Raw genomic sequence first — 13,605 nt, 5'->3', positions numbered from 1 at the left:
TTTGGGCTTTTTGTAGGAGGAGTAGGAGTTGGCCAGGCAGGGGAGGGTGTTCCAGGTGGAAGGAACAGGGTATCAAAGGCCTGTAAGTATGCATTGATAGACTGCATCTCAGTCAAGGAGGGCTGGAGTGTGAGTATCGGGTGAGTCCAGGGTCAGCCTGAGATATGCAGACTGCTCCACTCTGTGGCCTTCCTTCTGTCGCACTGAGACCTGGTTCATTTGGCCAGAGATTGGTGTAGACAGAAAGATAGGAAGGGTTGGGGGTGAAGCAGAAGGAGACGGCATCAGAGGCCGCTAAGGCTATGAAGCTGGTTCCTGGCTTAGCCTGTAGGGCCTGGGTCTCCTTCAAGTTGAAGAGGTTCTGCTGATGCCATGTGCAAGTGGCCCTCCTTTACTGAATTATCAGTAAGCCTGGAGACAGATTAGCGAGGAAACTGAGGCTCAGAAAGGAAGGGACTTCCTCAAGGTCCCAAACCAATGAGTGGTTGAACTGGGTTCAAGCCCAGGTCCGCCTGGCTCCAAAGCCCTGTCTCTGGTTAATTGAGTAATTACATATCTCATTTGACCTGGGACAGGCCCTGTTTATGCCTGCTGCCCTGACATATTTATTAATAGTGCCTCTTTTAACTCTTAGAGGTGTTTCTGGTTTATACAATGAACTATGTGGTCATGGGTAAGAGGAGGGTGACCGTGGGCAGGGCTGTGATGTGTTCCCTCTCAGATGGGTCCTGAGACCTGGTGGCCCGTGGGAGGAGGCTGGCCTCAGAGAAACCTTGGGACCGTGGCATGACCTTGTTTGTTCGGCTGTGGTGCTGGGCTGCCAGGGTTCAAATCCCACCTGTGGCATCAAAAACAAATAACCCAACAGCCCTGTGCCTCAGGTTCCTCCTCTGTAAAGTGGATTCATAACGCGCCTTACCTTACAGAGCTCTGTCAGTAGATGAAGGAGGAATCCATGCCAAGTGCTCAAAAAATGCCTGGGAGCACACACACGTAGACATGCACAAACACAGTTAATGAATCCAGGTGTTTGTAAGTCCCTGCTGAGTGCTGGAGATACCCCAACGAGGATGGGAGGTACATGGTCTGCCTCTCGACTTCTGCACAAGCTGCACCCTCCTCTTACCCATTCTGCATTCTGCATTCTGCATACCCCCCATGTCCCCTAACCCCCAGGCATGAGGTCTGCTGTGTGTATTTTCTCTGATTCTATAAAATAGATTTAAGCTGAGGGCCCAGGCTGGGGTGAACCAGCCCCTTAGCTGCCCGGGGTGCCTAGTCTCTTGGGAATAGTGGGCAAGCACGTGGGTTCACATGCCCTTTGGGTAGAGGAGAGAAGACTGAAGGAGCAGGGAGTTGCGGTGCAGGGTGAGTGGGGAGCAGCTCTGTGGGAGAATCTTGGAGGTTGCCTAGAGGGGGAGGCTGGCTGAGCTGCATTTTGAGGTGGAGGTGGGCTTCCGTGGGCTTTGGGAGGGAGAGGGCAGAAGAGGATGAAACTGTGTGAAGGCTTGGAGGTGGTGCCATTGAGGACGTGGTCCAGTGGGTGACAAGTCAGTGGGTGACATCCAAGCCAGGCCTCAGCTGGACCTCGTGATTGGAACGGGGCCTACTCTTAGGGGTGCAAGCAGTGAGAGGCTGGGACTTGGGCTATGGTGGGGGCATTCTCTGGGCCCTGTTCTCGGTAGGGGGTCACTGCCGTCTCCCTGGGGTTTTCCCACATGTTATGCCTTCCTGAAAGCACTTCTCCTTTACTGGGCTCCGTCCTGACTCAGCAGTGCCCTGATACCCTGTGGTAAGCAGGCAGTCAGGGAGCAGCCAGGAGACTTCCTGGAGAAGGTGGCTAGAATTTCCCAGATGCTTCTGAGAGGTCCCTTTGTTCCACCTTCATGAGACACGGTCCCTTCCCTGTGGAAGCTCTGCTGGGAGAGCAGCCCTATGCATCGGTTTCCCTCTGCCTCCTTGCCGTGGCAGGGCAGTGATGTGTTTCCTCTCAGATGGGTCCTGAGACCTGGCTGCCCATGGGAGGAGGCTGGCCTCAGAGGAGCCCTGGGACCCTGGCATGGCCTCGTTTGCTGAGCTGTGGTTCTGGGCTGCCGGGGTTCAAATCCCAGCTGTGGCATCAAGAACAAATAACCTAGCATCCCTGTGCCTTGGTTTCCTCCTCTGTAAAGTGGAATCATGATGAGCCTTACCTTACAGAGCGCTGTGAGTAGATGAATGAAGAATCCACGTCAAGTGCTGAGAAAATGTCTGAGAACATACACACGTAGACACAATACACACAGTTAATGAATCCAGGCGTTTGTAAGTCCCTGCTGCGTGCTGGAGATACCCCAATGAGGAAGGAGGGTGTGGAGCTTGCTTCAGGGAACCCGCCTGCCGCCTGAGATGGGTAGACCCCTTGCGGCTGATCAGGACAGTGAAGGGAGATGCACTGTGGTGCCAGAGGAAGGGGGCTGATGCTGCCGGACCCCAGGGATGAGGACAAGCAGGTGGGCAGTTTTTATTTATGGCTACCACCTTCCCCTCAGCTCTGGCCCTCAGACCTGGGGGAGCTTTGGGAGCCAGGCTCCCTCAATCCTGCTTGGCATTGGAGGGATGGCACCTATCCCCACCTCCTTGGACTGAGGTCTGACTGGCCCTGGCCTGACAGCTTGGAATTCTGCTCTCTGCCGATCCCAGGCTGGGTTTCCAAGGCCCCTTCCTCTTGGGCTCTGGGAGGTAGCAGTGATGGATTGATCTGCCCATCAAGAAGTCTCTAAGGGAGGCCGGGCGCGGTGGCTCAAGCCTGTAATCCCAGCACTTTGGGAGGCCGAGACGGGCGGATCACGAGGTCAGGAGATCGAGACCATCCTGGCTAACATGGTGAAACCCCGTCTCTACTAAAAAAAAAAAAAAATACAAAAAACTAGCCGGGCGAGGTGGCAGGCGCCTGTAGTCCCAGGCTGAGGCAGGAGAATGGTGTAAACCCAGGAGGCGGAGCTTGCTGTGAGCTGAGATCCAGCCACTGCACTCCAGCCTGGGTGACAGAGCGAGACTCCGTCTCAAAAAAAAAAAAAAAAAAGAAGTCTCTAAGGGAATCGCAGGTGACCAACTGGGGCCAGCACCCCAGGTCATGCTCTTGGGCCTTCAGGCACTCCCCTCAGTCACCTGGTCATTGTTCATCCCTTCCGTTGCCTTCCCTTCCACCTGCCATCTACCTGCCCACCTGTCCACCCACCTTGCCCGCATGCTCTTGCTACTGACTGGGCAGGGGTACCAAGTCAGATGCTGCCAGTGCCCCAAAGGGACTCAGGTCATGTAGGAGAGACAGCCTGGTGCATGTCCACCGGGGGGTCTTCATAGGTCCAGCTGTGAGAGTATATTCCGACTCAAGACTCCTGCAGGCCCACCCCTTGGCCCCAGATTCCCAGAGAGGCCCGTCGGATGGGGAGCAGCTTGCTGCCAGGGCAGAGGCAGGCTTTCATCTGCCATGGGGTCTTTGAAGCAATCCGAGCCATAGCCCACGCAGCTGTCCAGGAGCCATTCTCTGTGACCCTCCAAGTGACAGCTCAGGAATGAGGGACTGGGTCTCACAGTGGATAGTGACTTACAGGGAGCCAGCCCGGCTTTGAAAGCTCTTGCCTAAGGGGCCGGTAGTCTTCTAACATCCATACAGGTGTGGCTTCAACTCCCTATGTGGGATGTGCCCAGTTTGCAAGTCACCACACTGAGCGAAGCAAAGCTCCGGTTTCTCTACCAGGTATAGAATCTGCTTATAGTTTCTCTCCGTCCGGACGCTATTCCTGTGCAGGCCGTGCTGCCAAAGGCAGTGGTTGCCTGGTAACATGGCTGACATGCCACTGTTTGCAGGTTTCTAGGGGAACAGAGCTAGAAACCTAGTCAAAGGCCAGCTCTTCACACAGAAGAGGAAAGGGATTGATTAACTTTTATCTATACCTGGAGAAGAGACAAGTATAGTAGAAGGTGATGTGGAAGTAGCCAAGTGTCCTAAGAAGCTCATAAACTTTGGAGTCAGGGTTCATATCTTGGCACAAAGGAGATACTTTGAAAAATGTCATTTAGAATAATTTGTATGAAGGCCTTTTTTTTTTTGGAGCCGGAGTCTCGCTCTGTCCCCCAGGCTGGAGTGCAGTGGCGCCATCTCGGCTCACTGCAAGCTCCATCTCCTGGGTTCATGCCATTCTCCTGCCTCAGCCTCCTGAGTAGCTGGGACTACAGGCGCCTACCACCATGTCCGGCTAATTTTTTGTATTTTCAGCAGAGACAGGGTTTCACCATGTTAGCCAGGATGGTCTTGATCTCCTGACCTCGTGATCCACCCACCTCGGCCTCCCAAAGTGCTGGGATTACAGGCGTGAGCCACTGCACCCAGCCATTTGTATGAAGGTCTTTTTTTTTTTTTTTTTTTCGAGACGGAGTCTCGCTCTGTCCCCCAGGCTGAAGTGCAGTGGCCGGATCTCAGCTCACTGCAAGCTCCACCTCCCAGGTTTATGCCATTCTCCTGCCTCAGCCTCCCGAGTAACGGGGACTACAGGCGCCCGCCACCTCGCCCGGCTAGTTTTTTGTATTTTTTAGTAGAGACGGGGTTTCACCAGGTTAGCCAGGATGGTCTCGATCTCCTGACCTCGTGATCCGCCCGTCTCCACCTCCCAAAGTGCTGGAATTACAGGCTTGAGCCACCGCGCCCGGCCATGTATGAAGGTCTTAATGGACAGCAGCATAAAGGAGGGTCAAGGAAGACTTTCAGAGAAGGGAAATATGGTTTTAGAGTTAAAGGATTGCTTTGGAAAGCTGAGGTGGGAGGATTGCTTGATGCCAGGAGTTCAAAACCAGCCTGGGCAACATAACAAGACCCAGTCTCTACAAAAAATTTAAAAATTAGCCAGGTATGGTAGCGCACACTTGAGACCCACCTACTTGGGAGGCTGAAGTCAGAGGATCACTTGAGCTTGGGAGTTTGAGGCTACAGTGAGCTGTGACTGTGCCATTGCACTCCAGTCTGCCACAGAGTAAGACCCAGAAACCCAAAAAAAAAAAAAAAAAAAAAAAAAAAAAAAGTTAAAAAACGAATGGATGTTCCCAGGCAGAGAACAGGGAGAAGGGTGTTATTGGTGGAGGCAACAGCAGGAGGAAAGGCCTGGCATCATGACCACACCCCAGGCAGACCCTGTCACTTCCTCCCAGCCCCTCCTTGCTTTCATGGTAGCCCCACACCGTCAGCCATTGCCAGGAACACTGGGGCAACAGACAAGGCCAAAAATAACCCAGGGAGAAGTTGCCCGTCCTCCCTGATTCTCCTTCTTGGCCCCTGCAGGACAGTGGCAGAGACAGCTGGTGGGGCCAGGCCTCCAGCAGGGCTCAGGCACCTTGTTCCAGTCTGTGGTCCCTGCACATCCTGTGTGCTGGCACATGACACGTCCTGTCTTGGTTAATCCTTCTAGCACCCTGCCAGGTCAGTGATATAGCCCCCGTTTTACAGAAGAGGAAACTGAGGCTCAGAGGGGCTAGGTGCTCAGCCCAGGACACACAAGAACTAAGAAACTAAGGCCGGATTCAAATTCATGTCCTTGATGCCAAAGCCCTTCAGAAGACAGCCTGCCAGGAGCAATGTGATCTGTACTGAGACAGATGGGAACACTGTGTGGCTGTGAGAGCCCAGGAGGCCCTGAACCTGGCCTTGGAGAATCAGGGGAGGGTTCTTTGGGGAGTGGTAGCAGAGGTGAGGTGCTGGTATTGTGGGAGATGGGTCTGGTGGGATCAGGTGAGTTTGAGGAGTCTGAGGGCACCAGGAGGTAGTGAATATCCAAATCTGGGCAAGAGCAAGGTGATCTCGAGACAGAGACCCACAATTCAGGGCCTTAGGAATTGCTTTCTGAGGCTCTAGTCTGTGCCTCGGGCTTTGCAGCTCATTTCAATCCTGTCCCTTCTCTTTGCTGTCAATGCCTTCTTATCCTTAAAAGCTCAGGTCAAGCATCACCTTCTCCACGAAGCCTTCCCTGACTCCCCATTCTGATCTTTATCCCTCCTTCAGTGTGGAGACCCAGTGGATACATGTGACTAAAAGCTAGAGCACTGGGGATAGGTGACCACCTCATTCAGGTCAAAGAGGGTGCCTGCTTCCTTTAGGCTTCGGGGAACCAGGAACTCATCTTCTGGGAGATGAGTTGAGGAGGGCTATGTGCAGGAGGGCTCCTGTCTATGTGAGTTTGTGTAGTGCCTGAGTTTTGCTGCAGTTCGGGTGAGCTGGGGGCTCAGTATGTTTCAGTCTTGGCTCTGTTGCTTAGTGATGCCCAACTCTTGTTCTGTTCCCAGCCTACCCACCAAGGAGGAGGAGTCATTGCTGCCATTGTCATCCCTTCCCCAGCCAGAGCCTGAGGATCCCCTGTCCGCCTTCCCCCAGGGGCCTCCCCAGCCCCCCTTTCCACCTCCCTGCCCCCCAGAGATACCTCCAAAGCCAGTACGCCTGTTCCCGGAGTTCGGTGAGTGCTGCAGCCAGGGGATGTGGCTCTGGGTGGATGGCCTGGGATCCCTGGGATCAGTCCTCTGGAGGGTATGCAAGGATCACACTCCCTTCTGTGCAACCCTGCCACCAGCCCATTCTGTGGCCCCGGGCAGGTCACAGCCTCCCTGAGCGCTATTCTCTTCATCCTCACAATGGAGACAGTGCCCACCTATCTGGCCTCCTGACTGTTAAGTGTGGGGCCATGGCCAGCTTTGCCAGTTACCCATGGTCTGATTTTCCACGGTGTTGGGTGGTTTGCTTTTCCTGGGGTTGGCGACATTTCTTGATTCATATTGCCTTTGACAGTCCTTACCCTGACCCCCAGGCGCACCACTGACTCAGACCTCCCTGTGGTGTCCCAGCCTCTCCTCTGCCACCCTTTAGTGCTATCCTGAGGCCTGAGGGTGTAAATCACACTTCCTATCCCCTGTGCCTGTTTTTGAAAGCCAGGGGGAAGTGGGGGTGGGGGTCTTGGCATGGGGGAGGCTTTGTGAAGCCCAGTGTGGTGCCCCAGGAGAGGAGGCCAGGCCCCTTGCCCTGAGTCCCCACAACCTCTCTCTCACCAGATGACTCTGACTACGATGAGGTCCCAGAGGAGGGGCCAGGGGCCCCAGCCAGAGTGATGGCCAAGAAGGTGGGGCTAGGCATGGGACTGTCTGCCTGTCAGTGTGTTGGGGAGGTACCCAGCTGCCTGTCAGATCCTGGGGACCACCATACAGAGAGTGGGCAGCCATTTCTCGGGAGGCTTCCCCTTTCCCCACCTCACTCTCTTGCCATACAGGGGTCAGGAGTCACGTGTAGCCACAGCGCCCTGGGCCAGGGGTCGGGGCTCTGGGGTGGCTCCCCCAGGCCCTGGCTGCATGTGTGTGGGCATGTGGCCTCCCTCCCGCCACCCTCTGTGTCAGGAGCTCGTGTCTTATCCCAGAGTGTCTGTCTCTCTTTCACTTCTTGCGTTCCCATGTCTGTCTGTCTTGCCTCCCTAGCCTGCAGTCTTTTTCTCTGTCCCTTTATCTTTCTGTTTTTGTCTGTGTCCTAGGTCGGTGTCTGCCACTGGCTCTCCTGTCCCTGTGATCTGGGTCCCTGTGTGGTCTCTGCTGGCAGGGGGAGGGGAGTGTGAGGAAACAGAGCTAAAAGTGCTGGGCTGTGCGGGTCGGGGCTGTGTGGACAGAGGGGGTGTGGCAGCCCCGGGTGGGTGTGATCTGTGGTTTGAAGGAAAGGATGACGCTGAGTGGGTCTCGGGGGCAGGAGGAGTCCCCACTGAGCCGAGTCCCACGGGCCGTGCGTGTGGCCAGTCTGCTGAGCGAGGGAGAGGAACTGTCTGGGGATGACCAAGGGGATGAGGATGAGGATGACCACGCCTATGAGGGCGTCCCCAAGTGAGTGTCCGGCCACCCTCCTTCCTACTGCTCAGCCCAACCCCAGCCCGCCCCCTCTTCGCCTCCTCAGCCCAGCCCCCCATCCCCTCATCTCTTGCTAGTGGCGGATGGCACACCAGCAGCCTGAGCTTGTCCTTGCCCAGCACAATTGCTGCGCCACACCCCATGGACGGGCCGCCTGGGGGCTCCACCCCCGTCACACCAGTCATCAAGGCTGGCTGGCTGGACAAGAACCCACCGCAGGGGTGAGTGAGGCCTCTTGGGTCCTGCCGTGCTCTGCATGGGGGAGCGGGGGACAGTGTCCAGGACCCCAGGATGCTGGTATCACGGATCTGAAAGCCAGAAGGGCCTGAGATGATTTGCACAGGTCTCCCTCCAGGCAGACTGTGACCACCGATGATGCCCTCCAGACCCATTTTATTGCCCTGAAAATTGGGAGATCGCTGGGCATGGTGGCTCACACCTGTAATCTCAGCATTTGAGATGCTGAGGTGGGAGGTTTGCTTGAGGCCAGGAGTTTGAGACCACTCTGGGCAACATAGCGAGACCTTGTCTTTACAAATAAATTTAAAAATTAGCCAGGTGCAGTGGCTCATACCTGTAGTTCTAGCTACCTGGGAGACTGAGGTGGGAGAAGCACTTGAGCCCAGGCATCTGAGGCTGTAGTGAGCTAGGCCTGTACTACTGCCTTCCAGCCTGTGTGGCAGAGTGAGACCCTGTCTCAAAATAAAATAAAATAAAATAATAAAATAAAATAATAAAATCTACTTTGAGTCTGACTTCAGTCACTTTTGCTGTGAAATCCATCTTCTTGCCAATGGCCATTTGGGATCCTTCCTCCCTAGAACCTGGCTGATCCTCACTCTGAGTGTGGCTTCTGAGGGCTGGGGTAGTCCTGGAACGTGTCCTCCCACCCCCAGTCATTTGCCTGTTGTCCCTCTCCCTCTCCAGATCTTACATCTACCAGAAACGATGGGTGAGACTGGATGCTGATCACCTGCGATACTTTGACAGTAACAAGGTGAGGCCTGCCTCAGTCCTGACGTGACCCTGCTGTAGCCTAGGCTGGCCCCAACACTAGAACGAGGTGGCGTCCCTCCCCAGAGGAGTCCTCGCCAGAGCTCTAAGTCTGACCCCTTAACCCATGTCCTCCTGGCCCTCTGCTGCAGTCAGTGTCAGCACAGGGTCTTGTCTCTGACCAGCTGCAGGAGACAGGGCTGCAGCCTTCATTTCGGCTGAGGCTGGAGCGACGGGCTGGGTCCCATAATACAGCTCCTGTCTCTCCCCCAGGACGCTTACTCTAAGCGCTTTATCTCTGTGGCCTGCATCTCCCGCGTGGCTGCCATCGGGGACCAGAAGTTTGAAGTGATTACAAACAACCGGACCTTTGCCTTCCGGGCAGAGAGTGATGGTGAGGAGTGTGGAGTGGGGTGTGTGTGTGTGTGTGTGTGTGTGTGTGTGGAAGTGGGTAGAGAAGACTGGAAGTTTGGGCAGAGGAGGGGGAAGAGAAGCATGGCACATCTGCCGTCTCACATCACATCCAGGGAGGCGTGGTCCCTTTGTGAGGTGGGTGGAGGAAGGGGGCACCCTCTGTGACCAGCTCTGTGCTTGGCACGGTCACTGACTCCTCAGAACCACACAATCAGCGGGAGCAGGCTTGGAGGGGTGAGGTCACTTACCCAGCATCAGTGGCAAAGCTGGGATTGAGCCTGAGCTCGTTCAAGTCAGAGAAGTCAAGCAAAATGATAGGGGGGCAATCTGGGTGGGCTTTCTGGAGGAGGTGTTGCCTGAGGAGCCTAGGGTCAGGAGCCCCCTGAGGGGCTCCCTGCCAGGCTGACCTTGGGCTTACTCCTCCACCCTTCTCCTGTAGTGGAGCGGAAGGAGTGGATGCAGGCCCTGCAGCAGGCCATGGCTGAGCAGCGTGCCCGGGCCCGGCTCTCTAGCGCTTATCTGCTGGGAGTTCCAGGCTCAGAGCAACCTGACCGCGCTGGCAGCCTGGAGCTTCGTGGCTTCAAGAATAAGCTGTATGTGGCCGTGGTCGGGGACAAAGTGCAGCTCTATAAGAATCTAGAGGTGCTAAGGGGTCACAGAACCTCTCCCCTGCCCATGCCCGCCTACCCTGCCCCAGGCTCACCTAGGACCTTAGCTCTGCCTTTTCTGTTCCCTCTTTTCCTGCACTGAGCCCAGCCCTTTGCCTGGATGTGTCCTCGCTTTCCCCAGTTCTGACCACTTCCCCCAAGCTCTGAGCATCACCCTCCAGTCCCTGCCCTGGCCCCTGCGCCCCCGCATCTCTGCTCATTGCTGTGTGGGCCCTGAACCTGCAGCCCCTTGCCCCGCCCAGCTTCCCCCACTGTCTCCCTCCTGGGCACCCCCCAGTCCCTGAGTTGCACCCCCTTCCCCTTCCCCTTCCCCTTTCCCTTTCCCTTCCCTTCCTCTCCCCATCCCAGGCCTCATGCCCTGCCCCTAAAGCCTTGCCCTCATCCCGTCTCACCTGCCCTCCAGGAGTACCACCTGGGCATTGGCATCACCTTCATCGACATGAGCGTAGGCAACGTGAAGGAAGTGGACCGGCGCAGCTTCGACCTCACCACGCCCTACCGCATCTTCAGGTGACCCTCCATCCTCTTGGCTCACTGGCATCCTCATTCCTTCCTAATGTTTTCCTTTTGCTCAACGTGGGAGGCTGCCCCTTCCTGTGGGATTGGTTCTCTCACCCTGCCCCGCCCTGCCCCACCTGTGGAACCCCTCTCCCGTCACTTGCTAACTCACTCTGATTTCCCTTCCTCCTAAGAGGTCTCACTCTCCACTGTGCCGCTTGGCCACTGCTGTCCTCCCCTGCCCGCCATGCTGCTCAGGGGTTGCCCATGCTGGCCTCCTGCACCCACTGCCCCTGCGCCTACGCCACCCCTGGAGAGTGCTCTTGTCTCTCATGAGGCTGCTCCTCAGTCATTGTCTCTGGGCCACCAAGGCTCTGCCGTCTTGGTTTCCTCTGACCTTAGCTGTCCCTTGGTGTCTTTCTTTGTCCTCTGCCCTTTCCCTGGGCAGCCTTGCCCACTCCCAGGCCTTCAGCCGCTACCTCTGACATACTGAACTATGCCCGGGTTCGAATCCTGGGTCCATCACTGACTAGCTGTGTGACCTGGGAAATCACTTGACCTCTGTGTGCCTCAGTTTCCTGGGGAAGTGTTTGTAATACTGGTAGTAACTGCTCAATAAACACTAGCATCACCCCCAACCCTCCCACTTCTCTGCTCTTAGCCCAGGTGTCTATCTCCAGCAGGATCTGTCTGCTGAGCTCTGTCCTGCATGTTTGACGGCTGTAGTCACCTCCTGCTTTCAGCTCCCTGTTCTTCCCAGGGGCCTGTCTCTCCAACCAAGAGGGAAGGACTCATGCCTTTCCTTTTTTTTTCTTTTTGAGACAGAGTTTTGCTCTGTCTCCCAGGCTGGAGTGCAGTGGCACAATCTCGGCTCACTGCAACCTCTGCCTCCAGGTTCAAGTGATTCTCCTGCTTCGGCCTCCCCAAGTAGCTGGGATTACAGGTGCACGCCACCATGCTAATTTTTGTATTTTTAGTAGAGACCGGGTTTTGCCATGTTGGTCAAGCTGGTCTCGAACTCCTGACCTCAGGTGATCCTCCCACCTTGGGCTCCCAAAGCGCTGGGATTACAGGGGTGAGCCACTGCGCCTGGCCTGTGCCTTTCCTTTTTACCCCATCTGGCCCCATCCCTCTGCCGTCACCCTTCTGGCCCGGGCCTGGTGAACCCTTGGCCCCAGCGCCTGCCTCCTCACTCTTAGGCCACCTGTGCCTGTCAGCCTCTTTACTCCAACTGCTTTGACTGCTGGGGGGCCTTATTTTTGAGAGAGAAGTTTTTATTTGCTCATTTCTTGCATTTGAAGTTCTCTTTGATGACAGCCTTGGCCTGAGATTCTTTGCCATAGACCTTAACTACCACACAGCTACAGCCCCACCGGACGGGCGTTCTCTGTCAGTCTGAGAGGCCTGCCCATTCCCGGGTTTCTTGTTGTCATCAGCCCTAAAGAGGTAGACTTGGTGTTCTACACAAAGGGCCTCCCCCAGCTGGCATACGTGGCTCGTTGCATTTGGGTGCAAGCAGAGGAAGGTGAGCTTGGCGTCTTGGCTCCACCTTTGGCAGCTTTGCAAATTGCACGTGCTAGGTTGTGGAGGAGGAGGTCTCCAGCACCTCCATAAGATGGCATTAACGGCCATCACACCTCCAGCAGCGATGCCTTCCTTGGTTGTGGCAATGGGTTATGGGTGGAGTAGACTCATGGTCACGTGTGTGACTCGGTGGTGGCAGGGAAAGAGCCAGAAAGGTCTTTTTAAAACTAAATTTTTTCAGGGACAGTCATCATTTATTGTTCAACCAGGGCCTCCCACCCTGAAGAGCAGGGCATGCTATGGCAGCCACAGGTGTCTGGGTATGCTGGGCCAATGGAGTGCCTTGTGGGGTGAGGTCATGGAGCACGTCACAGTTGGGGCTGGGGTAGGAATGAGGATGGGGATGGGAGGAGTCTTTTAAAGACATCTCTGTACCCTCCCCTCCTTTCCACTTAAACCCTCTGTGGATTCTCCATCGTCCTCAGGGTGCACTTTGACTTCCTCTGCCTGATGCAGGCCTGTCCTGTCCGTCTTCCAGCCTCTTCTCTGCCAGTCTGCCCTCTTGTCTCCTGGAATGCCCCTTGTGCCATCCTGCCCCTTTGCACATGCTGTTCCCTCTGTCTAGACTGGCCTTTCACCTCTTCACCTGGCTCAGCCCTTCTGATCTGTCAAACCTTAGCTCAGGCATCATTTTCTTCCCAGCAGCCTTCATTCCGCAGGCTGGGCAGAGCCCCACACTGGGCTTCCCTGCCCCCATATACTGTTGGGTTCCTGGTGTCCTTGCCTTTGTCCACACCTACTTTCCCTACTAGAATGGGATGCCTCACTCTTTTGCCTAAGCGCTCCCAACACCTTGTCCCCCACTTCATTCTGTGCGTCTTCGTGCTGCCCCCAAATCCCTCTGAGTCTATCCCCACCAACCTCCCCACCCCTGTGTCCCCAGCTTCTCTGCTGACTCAGAGCTAGAGAAGGAGCAGTGGCTGGAGGCCATGCAGGGAGCTGTCGCCGAGGCCCTGTCTACCTCGGAGGTGGCAGAGCGCATCTGGGCTGCAGCCCCCAACAGGTTCTGTGCTGACTGCGGGGCTCCCCAGCCTGACTGGGCCTCCATCAACCTCTGTGTCGTCATCTGCAAGCGCTGTGCAGGTGTGTGTGCTGGGGTCGGGGTACCAGGCAGAGGTGTGGCGGGGTTGGCCATTTGGGATGCCAGGTGTCCTATCTGGAGGGAGGGCCTGGAGTGGAGACAGCAGTCAGAGAGCTGCTATTGATGAGGCTTCTCCTGCACACCAGGCCTTTCCCCTGTGATTAGCCTTGAGTCCTTACATTGCCAGGCTGGGGTTCAACTTCTCCCATCACGGGTGGGGACACGGAGGCACAGGGAGAGGAAATGGCTTATTCAGGATCACCTGGCAAGATTTGAGCCCAGGCTTGTTGGGGTCCGGTGTTCCTCTCATGTCAGAAGAATAGGGGAGGCTGGGCAAGAGGAATTGGCAGGAGCCAGGCAGGGCTTTGCATGCAGAGGGAGGAGCTGGTGTTTTGTCTGGAGGGCGACGGGTGGCAGGGACGTGGTCAGATTTGTGGGTCAGACTCTGGTTGGTGGGTGGAA

At 55.9% G+C, this 13,605-nt stretch overlaps 1 protein-coding gene across 10 annotated transcripts in view; it reads left to right on the top strand.

The window, feature by feature from the left end:
* Positions 1-13,605, top strand: part of ARAP1 (ArfGAP with RhoGAP domain, ankyrin repeat and PH domain 1) — a 68,258-nt gene that overhangs the window by 33,042 nt on the left and 21,611 nt on the right. For all 10 annotated transcript variants that reach the window (XM_023209522.3, XM_023209517.1, XM_023209520.1 and 7 more), the window contains 9 exons: positions 6,316-6,482; positions 7,072-7,139; positions 7,751-7,881; positions 7,983-8,126; positions 8,833-8,902; positions 9,172-9,292; positions 9,752-9,954; positions 10,384-10,490; positions 12,946-13,145. In XM_023209522.3, the coding sequence (XP_023065290.1) occupies positions 6,316-6,482; positions 7,072-7,139; positions 7,751-7,881; positions 7,983-8,126; positions 8,833-8,902; positions 9,172-9,292; positions 9,752-9,954; positions 10,384-10,490; positions 12,946-13,145 (1,211 nt within the window). The remainder of the gene's footprint in view (positions 1-6,315; positions 6,483-7,071; positions 7,140-7,750; positions 7,882-7,982; positions 8,127-8,832; positions 8,903-9,171; positions 9,293-9,751; positions 9,955-10,383; positions 10,491-12,945; positions 13,146-13,605) is intronic.

This window comes from Piliocolobus tephrosceles, chromosome 13 (assembly GCF_002776525.5).
Source record: "Piliocolobus tephrosceles isolate RC106 chromosome 13, ASM277652v3, whole genome shotgun sequence".
In the NCBI taxonomy this organism is placed as follows: domain Eukaryota; kingdom Metazoa; phylum Chordata; class Mammalia; order Primates; family Cercopithecidae; genus Piliocolobus; species Piliocolobus tephrosceles.
The sequence above is the reverse complement of the archived record's forward strand: the minus strand, read 5'-3'. Positions and strand labels throughout refer to the sequence as shown.